Raw genomic sequence first — 26342 nt, forward strand, 5'->3', positions numbered from 1 at the left:
CAGAGAATCACCCCAAATTCGTGGCCAGCCTGGGCTATAGCGTTCCAGTTTAACCTGGGTTACATTGAGACCATACATCAAAACAAAATAAACAAACAAAAACTCACGTACACAAATGTCCTCAGCAACATTATTCACGATAATGACAATCATGATAAGCAACAGAAAAAAAAAACAGCATGTGGAATACTCAAGAATAAAATATCGCATGGTATCAAAGGAGTGAAGTATGGATCATGTACTATGGGGATGAACTTTGAGAGCATGGTAAGTGATAGGAGCCAAACACAGAAGCCATATATTACATGATTCCATTTGTACAAAATGTCTAGAATCAATGAATCTATGGAAGTAGAAAGTAGATTTAGTATTTCAGAGGGTGGGGAAGGGGGGATGATAGGAAACTATTAGTGTACAGAAGCTCTCGAATTTGATAATGGCAATACTAATACCATTCTGGGACTATCACTGAGTTGGATACTTATAAAGGCTAGGTTTTATGGTACATAAAGTATATTTCAATACAACTTTTATTAATCAAAGAAAGAAAAGAATCAAAGAGGAATATAGGTGGGGGGAAACTTGGACTACAGGACAGGACACCCCCAAAAATGAGAAGAAAGGAGTTTTACTCTGGGCTGTTGAGCTGCTGCCTTTGGGCATAGTTAGTTCTATGAGCTTTATGTTTTATTAAATAAAAAATGATAAGTAGCTGATGAAAACACTGGAAGGCAGAGATTACAAATGCAGCTTGAGCAGTTTAGACACAAGCTTTTCCTGCCAATAAAATTAGAATGAGAGAATGTGCAGATTTCCCTTTCGTTGTATTTAAATTATGCTTAGAACAGGGTTTCTTTCTTGTTAGTATGTATTAAGCTTTTCCTCATGACAGTTAATGTACGCATGTTGATAATACGCGTTTCCTCGTCTCCTCCCGCATCACCTTTTCTGATCCGCTTTCTCTTCCTGCACAGCATCCTTGAGAATAAGCTTGATCTGTGCAGGATGGTTTGCAGAAGCTCTTCCTGCGGTGGGACAGGAATGACTTAGGTGACCTTTCATTGCTCCTTGCACATTTTCTCTCACCTGGAAACATGATGGAGCATTCAACACCACGCACAACGTCTAGTACATTCATTCTGGGGGAAGAGAGAAGAGACTTTGCTTTCTTGAAAAGTTTTATTTGGTAGCTATATGCGATCAGAATGCATACTCCTCTCTGCAATGAACATTTTGTTGAAGAAAAAAAAATTTCAAAGCTGCACTTGTCACCTGTGGGATTTCCATCACTTGTGTAAAGAAAGTAAATTCATGTATAGGTTCTCTATAGGTGTTAATTAGTAAGAAGAACAGAGATTGTACTAAGCCTGGTCAATAGTTTGGAAAGTGTGTAGTCTTTGAATATAGCTTTATTTGGAAGCGAAAATGATAGCATTTTCACTCATAGTTATCAAGGAAAGAACCATCTTTTCTAAGCCTCTCAGTGCTTCCCAGGGCTCCCTGCTTTGGAACAAAAAATAAGCATCCTCTTGATGGTCGTGGATTGCCATGCGATGAGACTGAAAAGGTTTGACTACAGCAAGAAAGTCTCGTCTAGGCATTGTTCTCAGATGAAGAGCAGATCTTTTCTTTTCTTTCTTTTCTTTCTTTCTTTCTTTTTTTTTTTTTTTTTTTTTTTTTTGAGCCAGAGTGTCACCCTAGCCCTAGAGTTGATGACCTGTAACTCACTTCAAGCCCTAGCTTGCCTCAAACTCACAGAAATCCCTCTACCTCAGCCTCCTGATGCTGGGACCAAAGGCATTAACCTCCATCCCTGCTAGAGCAGATCATTCCTAGCCTTTCATTCTCTGCTTAGATTGAGCAGGGCATTTTATAGCAAAGACTTTGTATGAATGCTCTTAGCGCTACAATTACACCTATAATGACAGCCATTCTTTGAGCAAATCCAACCATGTATACCTTCCTATTTTGTGTTAGCAACAAACTTTCCTTCCCTTCATCCTTATATAAGATCTTTAACTCAAATGCATGTCTATGCACTAATGGAGCATAGTTGTAGTGTTAGATGTTGTTAAAATTTGACTGGCTGAGAACATGATCCAAAGAGAATCTTTGCACAAACATGAAGGTCTTCTCCTCCTCAGCAGGAGAGGCCACTCTACTGGCACTAGGCAAGGGCATGGTCAAACTGCCCTTTCTCCAGGCCCTCGAGCCCATCAGCCCATGTTGAGGTTGGCATGCTCCGATATGGGTCCAGAAGAATCCGGAAGCACCTGACAATGAGGATGCCCAAGAAGATGAACAGCAGAATCACAAACACAAATGTAGTTTTCTGTTCCAGAGACATGCTAGAATCCGATAGGTTCCCAAGGGGCACCAGGGGTGAGGGGACAGGCTGTCCTCCATCCATCATCCAGGGAATCCAGAGACCAGGATCTCCCAGCTTCCCTTCCGTCCATCGTCAGTCCGCTGAAATCATGGTGACTGCTCCCTGGAGAAGCTCAGTTATCTTCAGGGAGAAACAGAGGGAAGAACTGTCAGAGAGCAACCCGGTTTCCTAGATGTACGATCATATTTCTCAGAGAAAGGAAATCAGTAAGCTACCTTTTCTTTTTTCTTTCTTTCTTTCTCTTTCTCTCTCTCTCTCTCTCTCTCTCTTTTTTACCAGAGGCTTATTTCTGTGTAATTACAGAGAAGAATATTTCATTCTTGCATGAAATTACCAGATTGTCCTTAGAAGGGCCACCTGGGGCCAGGAGGGGTGTGTAGGGAGTGCAATTATTACACATAAGATGAGAAATTTGCAAGGTAATGTTGACCTCAAGGTGTGTTGTCAACTTGTCATTCAAACCCAGCCTCCCTGGCAAGTCTCCTGCAGCTGCGCCCAGACATGCTACTTTCACAACACTCTTAACTGTTGTGAGCACCAAGCTATGTGCCCAGACAGAGTGCAGTTAAAGCTGACGTCTCTTAGCCACTGCCCTGCAAAATCCATGGATCAGGGATCTTGGTAGCCCACCTATGAGAACAAAAAAATGAGGCCAACTCTCTCAAGGTAAATCAGATCTTTGGACTCTGGCTTTTCCTTCACTACTAAATGAGTTTGGGACATTGGAAAGGTCAGTATGCTGTAAAAATGCATTTAGGATTATATCTCCTGGTGCTATGATGAAGACAAGGAACTGGGAAAAGCCTCTGAGATGTATTCAAAGGAGAAAGGACAGCAAAGTGTTGCTTCTCGAGCTGAGGCAGGAGCAGGCACCTCAGACCCCCAAATTGCCACAGTGGCTTACTGCTTTTACTTTTTTCTTCAAAAACAAAATGCCAAGTTCAATACCTGACCCTGGGAATTGAGCTAGGGAGAGGAAATTGACTAACATATCTGCCAAAGGACAGTTTCTTAACAGTGGTTTCCTACCACTTATGACCACTTGATAGAAAGGAAGAGAAAGGAAAGGGCAAGTTATCATGATTTCCATTTTGCTGGAGAAAATGTGAGGCATTTGGGATTTCACTGTTTGTTTTGAAAGGCAAATAATAGGCTATACAAAGGTCATTAAAAGCTTCAGGTACTGAAGGAAATCAACTGAAATCAAATTTCATAAAGATAAGTCTACATATTAGAAATTACCATACAGAAAGTTAAGTTGACTATGATTTTTTTTTCTGTAAGAAAAATATATATAATAGAGTAGTCGGCTATGGAAATTAACAAGAATCCAAAGGCATTATGCTCAATAAATGCAAGCAACCAGTTAAAAACAGGAGTTATGGCCTAAAATGTCAACACAATTATTTCTTTAGTCACTGACTGAAATGCAGCAATAGTCACCACAGTCATTTACATATAATCTGACACTTCAAAACATATAAAAATCCCCATTTAGAAAGCAATTTAAGAGGGGATAACCACCATGTCTGGGAGGCTGGAGTTCCCAGGCTATGAGTAGTGGGCACTTTGGCAGTTTTATCAATTTACATATTTTTTTCCTTAAAGGCAAGAGTAGCTTGCAAGCTTCATTTATGATTCATGTCTGCTTTGACACAAGATTATGATAAAATTTGATCGTGTTTTTCAAAAGAAATAAGCACTCAGGGATATGAGCGATATTGATGAGCTGGGTTGGGTTTGAACTTGCCTGCTTTAAAGCACCCTCCCAGCCTTAGACAATGATCCCCACTGAGTCTTGAAGGGGTGGGGGCAGGAGGGTAGCAAAGCCTCCAGTGCAGCCTCCTTAGCACAGCAGACTCAGGTCATCTGTATTCATCCAAAATGCCCACATTGGGCTTTGATCACTCCAAATATGTCATCCTTAAAGGGCTAGCAAGAGGAAAATGCAGCTGGTGATGGAAACACATACTTCGGCTCCTCTGCCAGGTTCTCTTGCCTTTTCATGTCATAAGGGGGGTCCCTCTCTGGAACACTGCTCTCCTCCTTTGCTTACCAGAATCCCAGTCTATGTCCATCATTCCTCCAGCCCAAATGACCTGGGAATCCTTTGCTTGGTTCTCCCCCAAGAACAGGTATGTAAGTCTAGAAAGCTCTTTATGCAAACCAGGCATAATTACCAAAGGAAATATGAGAAAACCTAAGGTAACTGATTATATAAGTTTATAACATTAATGATTTCTGGGTCTGCGACGTGTAATGGAAACTCTTGGGCCTGTGAGAATGAGTCCCAAGCTAGAGCTGGCTGTCTAGCATAGCAAAGTCGTCCTTCATTCCCTTCTCACGTAACGTCTGCTCAGTGAGAGCCATCATGACACTCAGGACCAGTCACCCATAACCCTCTCCAAACATAGGAAAGTATCAATTCCTTTATTTCCTAGATGATATCTCATACTTCCTGAGCTCCACCCATAACTCAGAACCAAGAAGCAGTGCATTGTTCATTCAGCAGCTGCAGTAATGTGTAGCCATTCCAGAATCCCTGGCACATAACCTAATTCATGGGATTCAGACACAGGCTCCTTCACATTCCCTAAGGGCTTCTCTTCTCCAGGGCAATTCCAACAACTGGGGTGATTTAACAATCAGTTTAATTTGTAGTTTTACAACAATCTGCTGATTAAAAGAAAAGATATATTTGAGGATATGGTTCAGTGGAGATTACTAAGCATATGTGAGACACTAGCCTTAATCCCTAGCACAAAAGAAAAAAAAAGGAGGAAGGAAGGAAGGGAGAGAAGGAGGGAAGAAGGGAGGAGAGGGAGAAAAAGAGGAAGTAAGGTGAAGGGAAAAAAAGGAATGGGAAACCCGGGCGGGCGTGGTGGCGCACGTCTTTAATCCCAGCACTGGGGAGGCAGAGGTAGGAGGATTGCTGTGAGTTCAAGGCCACCCTGAGACTACATAGTGAATTCTAGGTCAGCCTGAGCTAGAGCAAAACCCTATCTCTTAAAACCAAAAAAAAAAAAAAAAAAAAAAAGAAGGGGGAGAGGGAAGGGAAGAGAAAAGAAAGTAAATGGGAAAGAAAAGATGGAAGAAGGGAAGGAGGAAAAAGGAAAGACAAGAGGTTAAAAAATATAGCTAGCCCTCTTTTCAACCTTGCTTGAAAAGCCTGTAATATATTGAGAAATGATAGAAAGATATATAGATGATAGATAGATAGATAGATAATATCAAATTGATAAAACAGCAGTGAAACAATTTTGAAAACTCTATTGCACACAATTGTAAACCTCTTGAGCATACATACATACATAGTGTTTACATAGTGTTCAAGTTCCCACCAAAACATCTTTTGCTCAAATAATCCAAGTCTCTCCCTCAATGGCAACATTTGAGCAAGTAAAGAGACGCATTAGTCTATGAGCAGGAAATGCCTATGAGGACTCTGCTCACAGAAGCAGTAGGCAGGGGGTGAGAGAGGAAGAAGGCAAAACGCATGGGAAGAAGATCCTGGTGGCAAGAAGTTCCACAAGCAGGGACAGGGAGCCGGCTTGGGCTCATGGGCACGTAGCCTACGGCATAAGGACAGACGACGGACACGGACAAGAGAGTCCGCAGGCCTTTACAAAGCGACAAAGAGGTCCAGAAAGAAATGCCAGCAACTTCACAGATTTTCTTAAAACTGATTGAAGCCCCTAGAAGAATCTGCTTGAGTTGAAGCCTGCAATTAGCAAATCAGTAATCTACAAATTTCGAATGTTCAACAGCATGCTTCAAGTGAAGGGTGCCTCCAGTAAAACACAGAATGAAGACGTAAATTTAATTGCTTGACTACCACAATGGAAAAACATTCAAAAACAAAAAAAGGAAAAACAAAGAACGAAAAGAAAAATATTCAAAAGCACCTAAATTTTTTAAATATCTGTCTTAGTGTCCCCCCTTTATTTTCTGGCAAAAAAAAAAAATGATTCTTAGAAAAATGGTCATGATTGTTTTCATTTGAATAAGGAAGTTTTTCCTTAAGATGAACTGAACAACCCGGGAAAGTAAATTATTTCAGAAGTGTTTGGCATGCCCATTGCAGTAACAACCACAGTAGTTGTTTTAAGTATAATGAAGGATCACAGTTACTCACGTCAGCCTTTAGTCCTGGCGGGCTTTCTCCATCACGCAGCAAATCTCTGTCCTTCCTCTGCCGGGCCCATTGGTGTGTGCTCAGGAAATAAAGTCTAATCTTAATAGTGGACCAAGAAAACCTTAATTAAAAAAGATGTTATTAAAAGTCATAGAATGCACCCCCCTTTTCTCAATTCATGTTCCTTGCACTCTAGGATACTGACAAAATGTGAGGCACCCTGAATTACCTAGGTACCCTTGTGTGCGCAGTCTATCTTAGCCAGGCGCATGCTCACCGTTAGCCACTCACGTTGGATGTAGCTGTCAGACTGTCCCTTTCCTTTGTCTGTCCTTCCTGTACCCTGAATTCTGGTCATCCCAAATCTAATCACTACTCCTCCCAGAGATCTGCCTCCCTTCGTGCCCAAGGGCTGTTGAATGGGCTCCCTTGCAATGTGATTCTGATGTTTTCTGGATGATGAGTGGAATTCTCTGAAGATGCTAACTTATTTTATTATTTTAAAACAGCACAAGCATCAGATCACATTTGACTTGCAATAAAAAGACCACAGTGTTCATAAAATAAAGCCCCAGATGATGGAGTCTAGAGACCTCTGAAGAGAGCATCCTAATGTCTCCTCCTCAGCTAGTCCTTGAACAGCGTCAGTTTCCAGCCCGCAGTCTCACCTCCTCTCCTTCCCTCTCCCCCTCTGTGGAGCTTCTCCCCCACACAAGGTCTTCACCCACAAAGCCCTCCTTGGTAGGGCCTCACTGGCTCTTTTACCAAGGATGGTGTTTCCTGCTCTGCCTGGAGACTTGCCCTGTCCTCCGGAGCATGGGTTGTAGGCCAAGTGTCAGTGGGATTTTTGTCTCCTTTCATTGTTCCACAGTAAACCCTGCTACCCTCTTGCTTCTTTAAATACAGGTCCGGGAAGCTGGATTCAAAACTGAGCATTCTAGCTAACTGATACCATGAAGGACTACAAAGCATATGTCATTCAGCTGAAGTGGGATGTGGGACCACTGTGCCTGAAACAAACCTTGTTTTAAGGAATCGCAGACAGCTCAAGTCGCAATGATGCTTTAACAGCCCTAGACCTCAGGGTTTGAATAGCTCTTTGTGTTTTGGCTTTAGTGATGATGGGTGGGGTCCAAAAATATAAAAATCAGCCAGAGGAAGACAGCTACCCTTCTACTGAAGAGACGGTTCTTACTTAATCTGCTTTTTGCAGAAGAGCAATCATTTAAAACCTATTGAATCCCATCGAGTGTCCTGCATGCAAGCCATTCATGTCAACATGCACCCACCTCAGGCTGTGATCCCTTGGACATTTTATTTCATTAGCACCTCGTTATTCAATTTCACAAAATGGAAAAGAAAGAAATGTACATCTTAAAGCCATGACACTCCTTTTTCTAAATTTTTAAAGTAACAGCAGCACAGTAAGTTGAGAGCATGTGTCATCTTGTTCTGGGGGTACTCAGGACACTTGAGTCTATGGTCTTACTTTGATGGTCACTGACGTGAGTCTTCCTCCTGGAATGCACGGGGACAGCGGCAGGAGTGACAGCTGCCGTCCCGGGGAGCCCTGTGCAGTGTTCAGTAAACAAGTGGTAGTAAATGAATGTTTTCTCTTTCTGCCATTTTGGGTGCAAACTGAGATTTATTTCCCATTTCTTTTATGCAAACAAACGCACAAAGACGTGGAGTTTTACAAATATCAACAGCCCAGTTAACCAAACAGCCCAGTTACTCAAAGAGCAGCAAGCAGCACCTCCCCCCACCCAGAGGAAGCAAGATCCCACATTCGTCCAATGTGCTGGCATGAGAGGACGGCGTCATCCCTCTGCCATGGCATGCTGGGTGAAGTTATGCAACACTGACTGTATTTTAAGTACTCCTAAGCCACATAATTGCTGTGCCTAATTTTTAAAACTTCTAGGCCAGGAACCTAATTTCGTGACTTGACATGTTTTCAAAAGTAGGTGTAAAAAACAGCCCATCCATTGAATAGGCACACTCATGGGCTGGGCTGGTTTACGTTGACGGGACAGCTTGTCCTATACAGACATTCTGTGTACCTTGTTTATATTTACCTGGCACACTAAGGACATTCAGCTGTAGACTAACAGGAAGCTAACTGGCTGGCTAGGCAGTCTTGAATTTGCAGTGCCTGGCCTAAATAAACTTACCCAAATATTGCATTATTCTACCATAGTTCTGAAGCTTACTGTTAAAATGGTAGCGTGGAGAAAGAAGGAATGAAAGGAAGGAAGGAGGAAGGGAGGGAGGAAGGGAGGGAAAGGAAGGAAGGAAGGAAGGAAGGAAGGAGGAAGGGAGGGAAGAAGGGAGGGAGAGAAGGAAGGAAAGAAGGAGGAAGGGAGAGGGAAAATGGGTTGAGAATATAGCACAGTTGGTAGAGAGCCTGCCTAGCATGTGTGAAACCCAGATTCAGTCCCCAGCATGGCATAAACCTGGCATGGTGGTGCGTGCCTATAATCCTAGCACTTGGAAAGTGGACGCAGAAGGGGCTAGATAAGCCTCTGGTAGCATGGCTTTCAATCATTAAAATAATGCACATCCTGAAACTGAGAGAAAGGGGAACCACTCCCCACTGTTTGCAGAACTCTTTCTCTCAGACACTTTGCTCTGACCCACCACCATCTGAGGTGTACAAACCGCCCGGAAAGCTGCAAGCCCACCACATAGGCCGCCTCACCATCACAACAGGGGCCAAATAAGGAGCAGCCTTCCAAATGTGAGCCTCACCAGGATGGAATCGTTACATGGGCAAAAGTGATTCTCCTATGAATCTTTTGGAAATTCTGTATGTTAGCCTAGTGAACGAAACTTGTATTCCAGTATATACACATACTGATGCAAAAATGTTTCAAGTTCAAAGAATTAATGGGCAGGGTGACTAGACAAGAACTTCAGGTAAAGATTTTCTGGCCCTTTCTAGGTGTCTCATATATCTAAAATCCTCCCAACCTACCCTTATCTTTTGGCTGACAGAAATATATGGCAACACTTATATTACTTTTTTTTTTGCTAAATGTAGCCTTCCTGTTCCAATATAATATGATGCTTCAAAATTTGCAGGACAGCCAGGGGATGAATATTATTTTAAACACTCAAAAAAAAAAAAAATAGATCGAAGGCTACTAGAAAGCTCACTGGCAATAATTTTAAAAACTTGCAAAAAAAAAAAAAGGGTCAGATACAAATGTCAACAGGCAGTTGCAGAAGAGTTGCCTTCCCCCACTGCCGCACTGGGGCCCCTGCAAAGTCAGCCTGCAGGCACAACCGCTAGGGTTGCGCCGTGGACCCTGGCGTCCTGAGCTCACTGCTGCTGGTACTACCTCTTCCAGGTCAGCAGCCCCGAGCTTAGGTACATTTCTTCCGCATCATCCTCTTCCTCCCAACACCTACTTGGAGAGCTTTGATGGGACTGCAGGACGAAGCTGCAGGCCGGGGAAGAGCAGCAGAGACTTCCGGCTCATGCACCCTCTTTAAAGGGACCATCAGAAAACCGGAACTTTTAACTTCAAATAATAAACTCTGCCAATCATTTAGGGTTTCCTGTCTCTTTCCTTGTGCGGTTCGTAGTGGAAAAGACTGCCTTGTAGACACCTCAAAAGGCTCGGGTTTCCCCGCTGTTCATCCCTCAGGGGGCAGCTCAGTACTCCCATCAGGAGTTGCTGAGTTTTGATCCTTTGTAAACAAATCTAAACATCCTTGTTACCTTTTAGAAGGTTAGATGTTATACAAGAAGAGAGAAAAAAAAAACTGTAATGGGCAAACATCTTTCAAGAATAATTTACTGCAGCTTAGGAAAGAAAAAAAAATAAAACTGCCTGCTTTCCTACTCTCTACCCAGTATTAGTACCAGAATAAATTTAAGCATGCTTTTAAAAATAAAATCATCATTGCATTTTACCTCCTTGGATTAACTTTCCTGATCAACTGTTTATAATCAGACTCTAACAGCAAGATTTTAAATTCGTGACTTGGACCCACAAGGTATCTATTTGATTATTGTTCATGCATAAATTGGAAAGTTACAGAAAAGCATCTAATTAGCCCATCAAAAAAAAAAAAAAATACAGCTCTGATTAAGTACCTGGATCTGGCTGAGCAAACACTGGATCCATTTCCTGGTGAAACAGTTACAGGTAGTCAGAAGCTCGTCTAGTTTGCATCCTTCCCGACCGAGCCGAGTTGAAGCACTAGGCAGCGTGGAGGCTGCCCGCAGCTGATGGCACACCCCAGATCTAAGGCTGTTGTTTCAGGCTAAGAAACTTCCTATTAAACCCTCGAGTTAAAGGAGCACTGTGCTTCCGTGTGAGGAGGCATCATTAGCGGCCAATACAGCTGCTGCTTTGAGGCGAGCCATGATTTCGGTTCTGCCTCAGCAACTCTTCAGAGGATTCTGCTTCAGTGAGTGGAGGCAGGATCCTCGCAGTGTGTCTGAAATCATCTTCAAGAAAGCATTAACATTCAAAAGGGAGCGTAGGGGAAAACATCACTGGGCATTCCCATACCTTTTCAAAATCAAAGCCATAAATCTACCTATGCCTTGTCTTCTCTATTGATTGTTGACACTGTTCCTCTTTGGGGATGTCAATTAGCACCTTCCAGCATCCAGCCTTCATATTGATTACGCTTTTATGACCTTCAGGCCAACTCTCTTAATGGGAAGGCTTCTAGGGAAGGGCATCAACTTAGCATTTGGGAAACTAGGACTCCTTTTCCTAAAGAAAACCAAAAGATCTGGCAGACAAAGCAAAGAGGAAAAAAAAAAAATTTTAAAGAACCAAATCATGTCTTGACTGTGTTTGTAAATTTGTGAGGCTATAGTTTGCCAGGTCCTCGATGCCTTTGGGCAGTCAGAATAGCTGTGGCCTTGGCAGGTAACCCCACTCAACACAGGGCTACCTACGACCACTTGATGAATATAAAAGACAGGCTTCTTTAGAGAGGAAGTTGCTTCACATCAGACTCTATCTGCATGGCCCAATACTCAAATTACTTGCCTTGGACATAATGCCTAAAAGCCCGCAGAGAATATTTTAGAATAAAATTCTTGTTTCAAGGGGGAGGGGGTGGAACCACTTCTCTGGAAAGAATTCAGCATAATCCTTAAGAAGAAACATCCTTGTTTTTTGGCAACTCACCGCCTTCTTTGTTGACATGGAAGCACAGTTGGCAAGCAACACCCACCCACCAAACGATGGGGTGCATGATATTTAAAGCTACTGCTCACCGCCTGACAGCCCTGCCATCTCCTCGGCCTTGGGGAGGAAGCAAGCATTGCTAAGCAGCCCGGGAGACCGGCGTGGAGCTCCCTGCTAAGAGGACAACAGACAGTCAGCTGAGTATAGCTGGGAGCCCGATGCTGTTAGAACCTAGTGCTGGTTCTAAAACAACAAGGCTCTTCCACATATGTTGTCCTCACTTGAAGCTAAATTGCCTTTTCTTTCTTTTTTTTTTTTTTTTTTTGTTTGTTTGTTTGGTTGGTTGGCTTTTCGAGGTAGGGGTTCACTCTAGCTCAGGCTGACCTGGAATTCACTCTGTAGTCTCAGGGTGGCCTCGAACTCATGGCGATCCTCCTACCTCTGCCTCCCGAGTGCTGGGATTAAAGGCGTGCGCCGCCGCGCCCAGCAAAATTGCCTTTTCAATGAGATTTTTCTTCCCCTATTTTTTCATACACACACATGCACACACACCGTACAACAATGGGACAGATGAACATGCAGCACCATCAATTAATACTAACGGGCTCCACCGGTGCTCCAGCTGGCTGCCGATATGGTGGAGGACGCGGTCTGTCTTGGCAAAGTCAACAGTGCGGTGTGGTGCAGGGGAGTGTTCTCGCCCAGCCTCACTTCAGTACTTTTCATTCCATGTGGTCAGAAAGCCGTGGAGTTAGGAAAGGGCCTGCAAGAGTGGGGCTCACCCCGCCATGGAGGCCTCCTCCTCGGCTATGGTTTGAGCGTACAGACTCATAGAGGTGGAAAGGAACCTGAGAAGACCCAGCACGGTCCTCTGGCTGCTCACGGGCTGAAACCATCTCGGGGTTAAGAGAGATGAGTACTTGGCCTATTTTTAAAACTCCCCAGAGAAGTAGATTCCATACCCCCCGCCCCGTGACAATCTCTGTTTAAACTAACTCCTCCACTGCTTACTTAGTCTAAATAGGTTGGTACATTTCTTTCTGTTTCTGCTACTAAAAGCCAGTCATTACCCACCCCAAGGAAGCTGCAACTCCATACGCCAAAGGATGTCTGATGAAGATCTGTGGGTTACTGTTAGAGCCAAGTCTGATCTTTCTTTTCAGAGAGAGATACAATTTGAATTATTGGAATAAAACAATAAGGATTTATTCAATTCTGTTTGAATATTTCATAGTAAGTCCTGTCTTTAATAATCTTTATAGCTCTTCTCTGATTTCTTTCCAAACCTTCTGCTCTCTGCTATTGCTTTTAAATAAGGAGTGCAAAAGGTTACAGACTCTCATTGGAGTGCAAGGCTCAGTCTGACTTCATGATATCGGCATGGCTGTATAAACTGCTCTCCATTTAGCCAAGGTTATACCTGCAAGCCGACTGAGTCTCTCTCTAGCTACATAGTATCATGAGTTCATGTTAGTTAGAAATCTATTTTGAGAATTTTTCCTGCCTTCTGATTTTATGTCTCATCTTTAAAGGTTTTTTAGCTTGCAATCCTTTCCTCAATGTCCTATAATGCAGTTTTCCATAAAAATATAGATAATCAATGTGAAAAAAAGATTTTAAAATAAGCTGGGCTAATGGTAATATAAGGTGGCATTGTTGTTATGATTATAATTCTGCTGGCTCTAATTTCAAAATAAAATTTAATAAATTCCTGGCTCAGTCTTCAAAATATAACTGTGGTTCTCATCACTAAACTCTGTTTAAAAAAATCATTGCTTCCTTTCTTTGTTTATTTCTTGCTTCCACTTATTCAAAAACCATTGAGTTCATGCTTAGTGTCATATTAGGCATTGCAAAGGTTTGTTCAGGCTACACACTGGGTCATTCTAGGTGGCGTCCTGGTCAGCAACCTGGAGCCCTACTTCCAGCAATGGTTGGGGAGCTTGTTTCCAGTACATTCCGTTTTCTAACTTTCCTCTTCACTGTTCACCCTGCAGACAGTGATGTTCTGTCTTCGGCTCTCTACAGGACCTGATTTCATAATATCAACAGTGGCTTTTAATCGCCTCAAGCCAAAGAAACCCATCAGGTTTCATTTTCCTTGTTCATGACGGCATGAGACATGGCTGACCGCTCATTTCAAGGAAGGCTCTTTGAAAACACATGAACACATGGACTAGTGGTAGGAATCGGTATCTTAGCCCTTCAGGGCTTATCCTTGGTGCCTCCTCTCTTCATAGCTTCTCTTTTGCCTTGTGAAGCTCAAGAGAAGTATAACGCATGCAGTAATGTAACGTACCAGTGAATGCAGCGTGAAGATGGAAAACGGGCGGCTGGGACCCCTGTTCATGATTCTGCCACTCATACAAAAGAAGTATCCTGCTTTGGACTTGTGACTTTTGTTTCTGTCTCTTTAGATAAAATTTAATAAATACATTTACTATGTGATATAAAGGATTCTTAGTAAAAAATTAGTTCCATTTCTAATACCTCCATGATATTCCCGAGTCAAAGTGCGAGTTTATGCAGGCACTCATGTATCTTCACCAAGTCAGTGAGCATTAAATGCGCAAAAGATGAGGGGCAAGAGCTGCACAGTGTTCACACCAACCTTAGGAATTAGGATCCCCGCTGAAGAATTATTAAAAGCAGGCAGGTCAGACTCTGAGCAAGTTGGCAGCCTCTGGCTCGCTATTTTCTTGAGAGTACACATTGCAAAATACTCAGTTAACAGCTGATGAATCTACAATAGAGAAACATTCAAACTAAAGATGAGGAGCAATGCCTCAACCTAGCAGAGATGCATTGGAAAACAAGGAAACACTGATAGAATTTAATACTTGTGAGCACTGTGGAGTGCCCTACAAAATTCAGTTGGTTCATTCTTTCCCATGTGTCAAAATAAGAACGCATACATACAGGAAGTGCATCGTGCTCATACAAAATCTAGTTTCCACCCCAAGGATCAACATCAGAAGGAACAATATCACAAAATATGCAGTGCTAGTTCTACTTAGGGACAAGATTCACAACAGTTTAGTTATTACTTCTAATGACAGTATGGAAGGATAAGGCCATTGCTGTGGATTATTCACTGCTCAAAGGAAATATTTTGGAGTTAGCAGCCTGGTGGGTAATTTTATTCTTTTAAAGTGACTTTTATAATAATAACAATTTTCATAATGGCTTTGAAATTCTTAATGCCTTTAAAATGTCATATAAAGTGCCAATTAAAGCTTTATGGCAACCTTCCCTCTACATTTTTATGCTATTGTTTTGGAGCAGTTCTTTCATTCTGTTCACCAGCCGCATTTAGCACGGAGCTCTGCTGCATGGACATTGTAAACACCGAGCAGCCTAGACACTAAGATGATTGAGAAAATGAAATCGCACGACCTTGGGAATAACTGACCTGTTAGCTTGCCTTTAATACCTAGCACAATTCTGGAATTGAAAGTCTTCCTACTGAAAAAAAATCCATTTGAAAACACCCAGGGGAGAAAATATCATATAAGGCACTTTAAAAATGCTTGTTAAAAAAAATTCATGAAAACCAATCTCAGTCTGTGAGAGTTGAGCCTTTAGAATGGTAGGAAAGGTGGCTGAGGAAGTGGTAATTAAGGGTTGTGATATATGGTCACTGAATGCAAATTTCAGCTGCCTCAGTGTTAAAGCATGTAAATGGTGTACTTAGTTTTCTGCTTAAAAAAAAACATTTAACTTTACAAAGGTTTTCCTATTTCAGTGATAACAATAAAGAATTTCCATTACATAACATATATTAAGGCACCATCTTTTGCTTCCAGATCTGTATTCCAAACTTTTGTAGGAGGTCTACTAGCTATAATTTTTCCAGTAAGCAACATGTATTGTATATTTATGTACAGAGAAGTGTAAAATATTAACCATATAAATATTATATATTAAATATACAATATCAAATTACTTCATAATCCTTGTCAAGCATGCTTATTTGGGAAAACCTAGGACCAGATAACTTTTTCATTCAGCATGGCCAAGAATCTATATAGACAACTACGTGATTAGAGACATAGGTGTATGAAGGAAGTACTTTGAAAATTGATGCTGCTGAATTTTCCCCTTCTTCATTATTTGGAAGTTTAACTGTGTGGGAAACCATTTTAAGTTTAATTTTTGTATGTCATAGATCTCTTGAAAAAACTATTTAAATCTATGAACACACCATTAGGAAAAATCCATATGTTGTGCAGTGAGATTATCTTCCTGGCATTCCCATGCAGACATAGGAATAGGTAACATCTTCCTTCCTTCCTGCATCTCTTTTCTTTTTCCCCATCTTACCTTCCATTAACGTCATGGTAATTTTAAGCTGAATAGCCCAAATTCAGAGATATTCAGAAATAAGGCATATTTTCTCTCTTATGTGGAATCTAGATTTAAACATTTATACATACATACATATGATATGAGAGTAGAAGCAGGGTATGAGGAACTAGGTAAGTGTCTAAAGGAGGGAGGGGGCAATAAAAAGGGTAAGAGAAGAAAAAAGATTATACATCACATATTTTCATTTATAGGATAAATATAGGTTAAACTACATATATGTGATATGAAACATGTTTGATATAAAAGCAGAATGGAGACAGGTGGAGAGAGTAGGAGAACTGGTTGAGGGGAGGGAGGACAAATAGTTATGAAAGATAAAAGTTTAGGGCTGGAGGGATGGCTTAGAGGTTAAGGTGCTAGTTTGCAAAGCTAAAGGACCCAGGTTCAATTCCTCAAGACCGATGTAAGCCAGATGCACAAGGTGGCACATGCTCATGGAGCTTGTTTACAGCGGCTGAAGGCCCTGGTACACCCATTCTTCTCCCTCCCTCCCTCCCTCTCTCTCTCTCTCTCTCTCTCTCTCTCTCTCTCTCTCTCTCTGCCTCTCTCTCTCTCTCTGTCTCTCATTCTCTCTCAAATATAAATAAACATATTTTTTAAAAGAAGGATAAAAATTTAATTTGTAAACGTTAAAAATGAGCAGAATTAAAGCTCACAGCAAGAAAGGTAACAATGCAACAAGAGCAGAGAGAAGACTAATCTATTTCTGTGAGAGGATCAATGAATGAAGCAAAGCTGGGTAACAAGCTAGAGCTTAGAAGGTAAGCAGCGAGCTATGGCTGGAGGGGTGCAATACTCAGGAGGAAAGGCCCAGGCCAAAGGTGAGAGGTGGGGCTAGGCTAGGAAGAAGGGGAAGGCTTTGAGACCAGTGAGTGATCCCAGTGCCTCCCAAGCCTGAAGGATGCACCAGTGGGCAAGAATCCTGATGTGGTTATTATATGTGGTGGCAAGATAGAGCTAAATTATTAGTAACGACAGCAAGAACACCCCAGAAAAGGTCAGAATGGGCAGAACAAGCAACAGTGGTGTCAGTATCTTTAAGAAGAAAATAAAAACACGAGAATGGAGAAGAGAAGCTCTTGAAATTCGCCCAAGAGTTAGTAACCATGTAAAAGGCCAGATGGGGTAGTGCATGCCTGTGACCCCAGCACTGACATGTTGCTGCAGGCCTGTGACCCCAGTACTGACATGGGGGTAAACACCTGAGACCCCAGTACTAACATGGTGTATGCCTGTGACCCCAGTACTGACATGGGGGTAAACACCTGAGACCCCAGTACTAACATGGTGCATGCCTGTGACCCCAGTACTGACATGGAGGTAAACGCCTGAGACCCCAGTACTAACATGGTATATGCCTGTGACCCCAGCATGACATGGTGGTGTATGCCTGTGGCACCAGTACTGACATAGTGCATATCTGTGACCCCAATACTGACATGGTGCATGCCTGTGACCCCAGTACTGACATGGTTATCCATGCCTTGATGCCAGCACTGACACGGTGCTGCATTCCTGTGACCCCAGTAATGACATGGTGGTGCACGCCAGTGACCCCAGTACTGGCTAAATATAAGCAGAAAGATGCCTGAAATTTTCTCACTACAGAGTCTAACCAAACTGGGGAGTCTTAATCCTAGTGAGAGATCCTGACTCATCTCACAAAACAAAAAATGAAAAACTAAGGTAGAAGAGCAATTAGGAAGACATCACACAAACACAGAGAGAAAGAGAGAGAGAGAGAGAAAGAGAGAGGAAAGGAGGGAATAAATTACCACCTTTCCTTAAACCCAGATATCTTTGGTACCAGCACCAAATGAGTGGGTAACTCTTTGAGGTCAAGGGGCTCCCTAGGACCCTTAGAATCCCCCTCCCGGGATTACCATGGTCTCTTCTGCAGAGAAGCAAAACTCTTCCTTCTCCGTCCTTTTCATGCATCTTACGTGCACTACCAGTGTGATTTGTCAGTATCACGCACGCCGCCTATTGTCCTAGTTTTCCTATATTGAGTAGGCATCATCTGTTTGTTATATGCTACATATTTACTCATTTATATAGCTAACTTTTATTGCATTATTTATGTGTTCATTTATTTATGTGTATATATTTATGCCCCATGAAACTTCAGAGATGTTTGAAGAAAGCTAGGAAGCTTTCTCGTTAGGGCTGGAGGACTATCTCATTTATTATGCAGTTAATGAATTTCTTCTTCGTTGATCTTTATTTTTTAAAGGCTAGATGTTTTATTTTCAAATTTGTAAAACTAAAATCCTTTTAGAATGGTTTGCTGAAATATTATGTATCATAATCTGAAAAACTACTTTTAAGCTTGATTTTTTTTTTTTGCAGCAAGTGGATGAAGATAAATGCAATAATATATACTTCAGTACATTCAGAGGTTTCTTTATCACAACACAGCATTCAAAGTGCTGGGTAGTAAATTAGTAGAGAACCAAATATAACAGAAAAAATTCAAAGAGCTTGTGAAAAAAGACCAGTCTTCACTGGAAATGTACAACAATAGCGCCTTTAAGATACCCGGAGAGACAGTAGATATTTGCAGAGTCATCCTTCCGATTTTCTATCCTTCTCATGAAGATGTCCTTCAGCTCTACTTTCATAAAGAGTCTTTGCTTTTGTGCTCAATATTTTTCTTCATTCAAAAGTGGATGTTGAAGCCGGGCATGGTGGCGCACACCTTTAATCCCAGCACTCGGGAAGCAGAGGTAGGAGAGTCACCATGAGTTCGAGGCCACCCTGAGACTACATAGTGAATTCCAGGTCAGCCTGAGCCAGAGTGAGACCCTACCTCGACAAAACAAAAACATAAACAAACAAACCAAAAAAAGTGGATGCTGGATCAACTGAGACAAATGAGCATTTAGTGTTGCCATTAGCTGGCAGTGTATCGTGAATACGGCTAGTGACTGAGGTCGAGTATCAATATGATATTCAGTGAGCTCTGGATTACTAATAACTAAGCCAAAAAAAGTAGTGCAGTGTTTGCAAATGGGACAAGAATGAAGAAAAATCTCTCCATCATTGCCGACATATACACAGGCTGTGAGGCCACCTCTAGCCTGGCCCTGCCTTCCACATCTAGACCCCTTGCCCCAAAATGAGCTCTCTCTGGTTCCTAGGGACTGGATTTTTTTTTCCAGTGGTGGAATTCTTGACATGTCTGCCTATATGAGTATGACTTCATGTATCTTTAAAAACAAAGTTCCTCATTCTTATCACCCCAAACCACAATTTTCCCCAATCCATCTGTTTATTCAAAATAATAAATTGCTTTTCCCCTTTCAAGTTTTCTCCATTCAAAAACTACCTGGCTGAGAAAACCAAATAGGACAAAGGGAAATGGAACATAGTTCTATGGCTCTAATAAATAACCACTCATTTATTTTTGACATCTTCCTGGTACCTAATGCTACAAGAGCAAGTCAAGTGACAATAAACAATAATAATATCACAGTCATCATCATGAAGAGCATCAGCATTGTACTTTGTCTTCTCAGACTTGGAAGTCTTACAATTGCAAAAATTAGAAACTTATACACAATTTATTCAAAATGTAGTATGCGTGCTTGTGTATGTGTGTGTAAATAGGGGTGTGTATTTGTTATGAGTGTTGTTAGGCTGTAAGATGCGGGAGAATAAAGGAGGTTGAGTCTCCTGTTAATTCACTTTTTACTAGACTGGCTAGGAATTTAGGAGTGGCAGCAAATTTACCCAGACTTTACTCTCTGTAATAAACTGTCCTAAATAAATATTGTAATTGGATTTTCTTCCATTTTCCTTCCCTCAACATCATTGTCATACTTTATCTGTAATAGTTATGTAAGTGTAACCAGGCATAATCACTAATTACTGTCTTTGAATTAGTAATCTTCATTTGCATCCGACAAGAAAAGCTAGATAATGCTATGATTCAAAAAAGTGAATTTCAGTGGCAGAAAAATAATAGGTTGTTCTCTACTATGTGTTCATTAAGGTTTATGTGGGAACTCTGCTTCTTTGTCATCATCATTCTCATTCCAAGGTCCAGACAGAAAGACCAGATTCTATCAGAAACAGACACAGGAGGAAATGAGACCCCAAAAAGTATGTCCTGGTTTCAGAGGACTCCACCAAGTGGTCCAGACACCATCTAGCAAGGCAAGTGTCATATTCACTTGAATCTACCACTGACCTTCTTCCATTATGACTAGAGTTTTACCCACTAAGAACGATCATGTCTAGATGGCTCTGCCAAGACAATATTCCTTTAGCACGCCTTCTCCTTTGTCAGGATTGTTCCTCCAAAACTGTCATGATCCAGCCCTTGCTCCATCCCTGCCGCCTCCTCTTGTCTTCTCACACCTTAATTCACTTGGGTTTTATTTTAAAATCACTGACCTTTTGGGTATTAGTTGGGAGTATATCTTCCTTCCTCTATAGCTCAGGAGAATATAACTGGTAACTAGCTTGCTGCCCTTCGGACACTACCCAAGAACTCTCGATCTTTCCTGCTAGAAGAGAGCGCAGTTGGACATTTCTGGATTCACTCCCATAACCTTGTCCAGCCAGAATGGGTTTAGATACCAAATCTGGTATCACACAGGAGGCATACCATCCCAGAGCACATGATATTATTATTATTCCAACATTTTAACCACATAGGCAAGGTTTGGAGAGGTCAAGTTATTTGCTTAGGAACACAGTGATCATACTCAAAACATTTTTTCCCTAATTCTCACTCCTCTGCAGGGCTTAAGATAACAAACATGGCAGGATATCAAAATAAGGTTTGATAAAGACCTCGGGAAACACAATGGCATTCATTTCTTTGCTGGAATAGAAAGTGGTACTAAATGCTATAAAACTACATCCTATGTGGGGTTTGACTGTTGCTCTTCTGGTCTGTGGAAATGTTATGTTCCAGCAGGTGGTCAGAGAAAGCATGACCTGGGAGAGCTGAATAGTGGGTGTGCAGCAGGGGCCTGAGTCTCCCACAATGAGATAACCACTCCTCAAGTCTGATATACTTGCAAAAATCCCAAAAAATAATTTTTCTTACTCAGATTATTTCCACTTACTTTCCTTCACAACCTTCTTCCATCCTGCTGCTTGCAATTGTTTCTGATGGGGTAGTGACTCGAGACTCTTCTTGTAACTGCCATGACCTTGCCAATTCCTCTGGACGCATGTGAGTGTGAATTTAGGCCACGGGATTCTTCAAGGCAAAAACATTGTCTATAGATTCTCCTTTTTCATGGTCCTCTGAGAACGTAAGCTAATGCTTTCCTGAAGCAGAGAGGGAAAAAATCTCTTTATACAAAAGCCAAAGGAAACAAACAAAGCCCTACAACCTAAAGTCAGAGTTCTTGAACACAACTAACCCTTCATGTTCCTGTATGGGCTTGAGAGTTTGTAGGTTCATACAGATCTTGAAGAAGCTAGCATGTGACAAGATCACTGACCCAACAAAAGGACAGATAGCAGATTCTCCTTGGTCCCCTACTAGCCTCCCTGTGTAATATTGCAGTTGGATTTTCTCTTGAGTTAAAATACTGCATGCACTGGGTCAGTTGTTGCTTAGAGAATAAGTTGTCAGACTTTTTAAGTTGATAAAAACTAATACATCTTGATGGAAGAAATCTCCATCAATATCAACATCATGTTGATGTTTTTCCATTATAAAATCATTTTCTGATAACTGCACTCTAATTAGCGTGGAACTGAGATTTGCATACTTGCTCTCAGTGATGTTGCACCATAGGAGGCATCAATAAATAACGCAACCTGGGATTTGCTGCATAAAATATGTGAGTTCCTTTATTTTGAGATCATTGGGAGATTTAAGCTATCTGATGACTAGAATGGGCACAGGATGTGATTTGGAGGAAATCTTGTACAATTTTGGACATAACTCATCCAGAGCAGTGAAATATATGAAGAGGCTTGAGAGTTACTTAAGGACTTCTTGGAGTCAAAGTATTGCAAGGATCCTAGAGGTCTGAATTCTTACACTGACTATGGGGCAAGGCTACACTGGGCAAGTAAACCCTTACGTCCCTCTTTCCCTGCTCTTAAAATGAAGAAGCCCCAGACAGATCTAAAAGTCTTATTTCCATTCTATCATATGTCCACAAGCAAACATCACCCCTCTCTTCCTATGCTTGCATAAGCTTTCCAGAGCACTCACCAAGTCAGTAAGGATAATGACAAGTAATCCGCACCCTCAGGAACTCCACCTTGTCAGGCTAGAATGTTCCAGCAAGCACTTCAGGAGGAAAATTAAGGCTTATTTCTTGAGTTCTCTTGGAAATTTTTCAGAAAAAAATTTGCAGTCCAGTCTGCTTCTCTCAAAAGGAAAAAGGAAATGGGAGTAAGCCTACATTTTTATTTGCCTTAAGTCCTCACCCTTGGAGAGGCAGCTGTTACCAGCTGATGGCTAAAGGTTCTCCAGCGTGGTGAAACCAATCGACTCCTCCCCCAAGAACTTCTGCTCAGCTCCAGGCTGCCTAGTTCCCTGTCTGGCAGGCAGAACAATAGCAACTTCCATACACACTCCTATCTTTCAAATGGAAAATATATATATATATATATATATATATATATATATATATATATATATATATATATATATATATATATATATATCAGCCATCCAGAAATATTTTCCACAATCCATTGTATCAAAATAGCTCAGTTGCGGGGCATGGTGGCACACGCCTTTAATCCCAGCACTCGGGAGGCAGAGGTAGGAGGATAGCCATGAGTTCAAGGCCACCCTGAGAATTCAGAGTGAATTCCAAGTCAGCCTGAGCTAGAGTGAGACCCTACCTTGAAAAAAAATAATAGCTCAATGTTGCCTGTAAGCGGGTCATAGGAAAATTGTTCTGTTATTCCGAAATATCCGAACTTTTCTTCTTATTGATAAATGATATGAAAGAAAACCACAGTCTTACAGGCATGTTTTATAAATGCACACAATAAAACCTAATTCAAATTCCCTGTGATTTTGAGTAATTGATTCACTTCAAATACAGGGGCTGGTAATAGAGCCGGTTATTTTCTCTTCAAAGTTGCTGTTTCTGAAATAAAAATAATTTCAATGAGTTTTGAGCAGAAGCAAATACTGTGGCGTAATTACATGGAGTAATTATAAACCATGCAGGCCTCTCCAGAGCTTCTGGTGGATGGCTTCTTACCAGGTGTGGCCACATGAGGTTTTGTCCTTGGGTTTTACCACAGAACCATTGAACCATAGAGCCATTGACCTCTGTACTCCAGAAGCTTTACCATTTGGATTTTTTTCCATATTCAACTATGTTATTTCTAAAGTATTCCTATTGTCAGAAATTATGGGTTTTTTGTTTTGTTTTGTTTTTGCTGGCCAGTGTACTGACCCATATCTTCAAAACCGCCAAAAACCACTCATTCACCATAGCCCATTCCTCAATCAGCTTGGCCCTTTCCCAAAATGACTTCCATGGAATACATGGTCAGCAAAATCCTAATATAAATAACTCATAGAAGAAACTTTGCTTAAAGTAAGTGAATAGATTATAAACATATAAAAAGAATGAGATCGGGGCCTGGGGAGATGGCTTAGCAGTTAAGGAGCTTGCCTGCAAAGCCATAAGACCTAGGTTCAATTCCTCAAGACTCAAAAAAGCCAGATGCACAAGGTGGCATATGTATCTGGAGTTTGTTTGCAGTGGCTGGAGCCCCTGTGCTCTCTCAATCTCTCTCTCTCTCAAATAAATAAATAAAAATAAATAAATATTTTTTTTAAATGAGATCGGATGGGAAGCCAAGAATTTATAATTATCATCAGCATAAAATATATAGCAAATGCGAGGAATTTTATTATTTTTCTTCTCTTTAGAGCATCTCTGAGAGTATTCTTTTTAAAATTTTATTTACTTATTTGAGAGAGATTTAGAAATAGGCACAGAGAGAGAGAGAAAGAGGAAGGGAGGGAGAATGGGGACACCAGAGCCTCCAGCCACTGCAAATGAACTCCAGATGCGTGCGCCACCTTTCGCATCTGGCTTACCTGGGTCCTGGGGAGTCAAACCTGGGTCCTTTGGCTTTGCAGGCAATGCCTCAACCACTAAGCCATCTCTCCAGCCCCATCTGAGAGTATTCTTGCATATGTAAAATGAGCAATAACACTTACTGGCCCCATAAAGGTTGTTGTAAGAGTTGAGTTTAGTATATGTGAAAGGACTAGGAAGATGTCCTGATCCACAGGATTATATGCTATTAAGTAATTGTATGTCATATTGTCTTTTTCTTCTAGTTACCCCAATGACCATAGCATACCTTCTCATGACAAAGTGAACTGAAACTTTTGACTGCTGCGTACATGCAATAGTTCCTAGAGAAAATATAACTCCTAACGTATCTTATTGTACAGAGTTGGGTTTTACATAGACAATTTCTGTCAAGTACATGGTACACTTTGACCCTCTTCAACCTTCCATTCTCTCCCTTTGGTCCCTCCACCATTTTTACCTCTCCCACTGGCCTCCCCTCCTCCTCTTGTCTCCTTTCTGCTTTCATATCTTATAGACACATAAAGTTTTATGTGTCTGTGAAGAAAAAGTGTGACATTTGCCTTTTTGCATCTGACTTAATTCACACAGTATGATTTTGTTCTTCTTTGTGGCTAAACAAAATTCCATCACATAGATAGATAGATAGATAGATAGATAGATAGATAGATAGATAGATAGATTACATACATGTGTACATATATTGCATGTATCTACCACATTTTCTCTACCCATCCATCTATATACATGGACCACAAGGCTAATTCCATAACTTGGCTATCATGAATAATGCAGCATAGAGGTACAGGTATTGGCGAACACTTGTGGCATATTGCTGTAGAGTCCTTCAGGTGCATACCCGGGAGTGGTGTACTGGATCATATATATGCTAGTCCTATTTTAGTTCTTACAGAAACTTCCGTGCAGATTTCGGTGGCTGAGCGAACTATGATTCTCAAAAACAGTGTACAAGGGTTCTATTTCTTCTACATCATTGCGTGCATTTGCTGTATGTTGATAAAATATAACTTTTAACACTCCCACCTATGTTTAAGTTATCATTAAAATAAAACTTTAATTATATAATAAAAAATTAAAAATAAGTTTTTACTGAATGTGCATTTTTGTCCCACATACCTTTATGAAATGTTGCATATAATTTGATTCATTCTTATAAATATACTACTAATGATACTCATAATTTTTCAAGATAAGGAAACTGAGGCAACAACTGGCGGCAAAACTTCACAAATACTGTACAAGTAGAAAGTGGTGAGTGGCGAATTCTGATGGAAAAGCCTGGACTCTGGAGGCCATGTGTTTAATCTCTATGCTATTCCTTGGTATGGACAGAAAGTTCCTCATTGAAATTCCTGAGCTGGCAGCAGCCATGTTTCAACAATGGACAAATCACTATTAAATTATCAGCGTCTGTAATTTATCAGAATCACCCAAGATTAGACTCTACAAGGGGCTTAATTTTGTTTAGTGAGAAATCATTTGCATTACATTTATCCTATATTCTTGTTGCTGTCAGGTTCTCATTGCTTGCCAAAACCAAGAGCAGTTTTTGGGGAAAAAATGATTTATTTTGGTTTACAGACTCAAGGGGAAGCTCCACGATGGTAAGGGAAAACAATGGCATGAGCAGAGGTGGACATCACCCCCTGGACAACATAAGGTGGACAATAGCAACAGGAGAGTGTGCCAAACACTGGCATGGGGAAACTGGCTATAACACCCATAAGCCTGCCCCCAATAATACACTGCCTGCAGGAGGTGTTAATTCCCAAATCTCAATTAGCTGGGAACCTAGCATTCAGAATAGTTAAGTTTTTGGGGGACACCTAAATCAAACCACCACAATTCCTAATTATATTTTAGCCCTTCATGCCAATCCAAAATTTCAAAATTAATTGTGGCAAATAGAAGGCTCTCTGTAGTATCTGTACTGATGTGATACTGTCCTGCTGGACTACAAATATTACAGGACTCAGTTGGAAGAAGAAGATATTTTTATATCTGATCTAGAATTTGCTTTCTCTTGTTGTACTTCTCCTTGAGCCATTCATTTGAACAAGCCTGCCTCAAGTTAGCTGAGGAACTCTACTTGGGAAGGCTTTGCCATCACTCTCCTGAGAGAACGCTAGCTTTATCTAATGTTTGTAAGTCATTACTCACATTTTTTATTTTATTTTTTGCATGTGTATTTGTGAGCATATACATGTCCATGCATGTGTGTG

The 26342-nt window shown here is 41.1% G+C and overlaps 1 protein-coding gene across 8 annotated transcripts; it reads right to left on the reverse strand.

Moving 5' to 3' along the window:
* Positions 1-1171: 1171 nt before the first annotated feature.
* Positions 1172-22347, reverse strand: Ctxn3 (cortexin 3). 8 transcript variants are annotated; one of them, XM_045134070.1, is made up of 7 exons: positions 22239-22347; positions 21130-21337; positions 14295-14426; positions 10630-10663; positions 8014-8094; positions 6525-6623; positions 1172-2509 (listed from the first exon to the last, which is right to left on the reverse strand). In XM_045134070.1, exon 7 carries the CDS (start codon positions 2411-2413, stop codon positions 2168-2170), a length of 246 nt encoding a protein of 81 aa, XP_044990005.1. In that variant the 5' UTR covers positions 2414-2509; positions 6525-6623; positions 8014-8094; positions 10630-10663; positions 14295-14426; positions 21130-21337; positions 22239-22347; the 3' UTR covers positions 1172-2167. The 8 variants fall into 8 exon arrangements, with proteins under 8 accessions (XP_044990005.1, XP_044990007.1, XP_044990001.1 ...); XM_045134072.1 differs by lacking the exons at positions 8014-8094; positions 10630-10663; positions 14295-14426 and adding an exon at positions 20450-20562; XM_045134066.1 differs by lacking the exons at positions 14295-14426; positions 21130-21337; positions 22239-22347 and adding an exon at positions 11079-11106 and having other exon boundaries at positions 10630-10986.
* Positions 22348-26342: the final 3995 nt, after the last annotated feature.

The sequence above is a fragment of the Jaculus jaculus genome, chromosome 14 (assembly GCF_020740685.1).
Source record: "Jaculus jaculus isolate mJacJac1 chromosome 14, mJacJac1.mat.Y.cur, whole genome shotgun sequence".
NCBI lineage: Eukaryota > Metazoa > Chordata > Mammalia > Rodentia > Dipodidae > Jaculus > Jaculus jaculus.

Bases quoted from the DNA above. Each gene is read 5' to 3' on its own strand.
- Ctxn3 (XM_045134069.1), bottom strand. From the start codon at position 2,413: ATGATGGATGGAGGACAGCCTGTCCCCTCACCCCTGGTGCCCCTTGGG.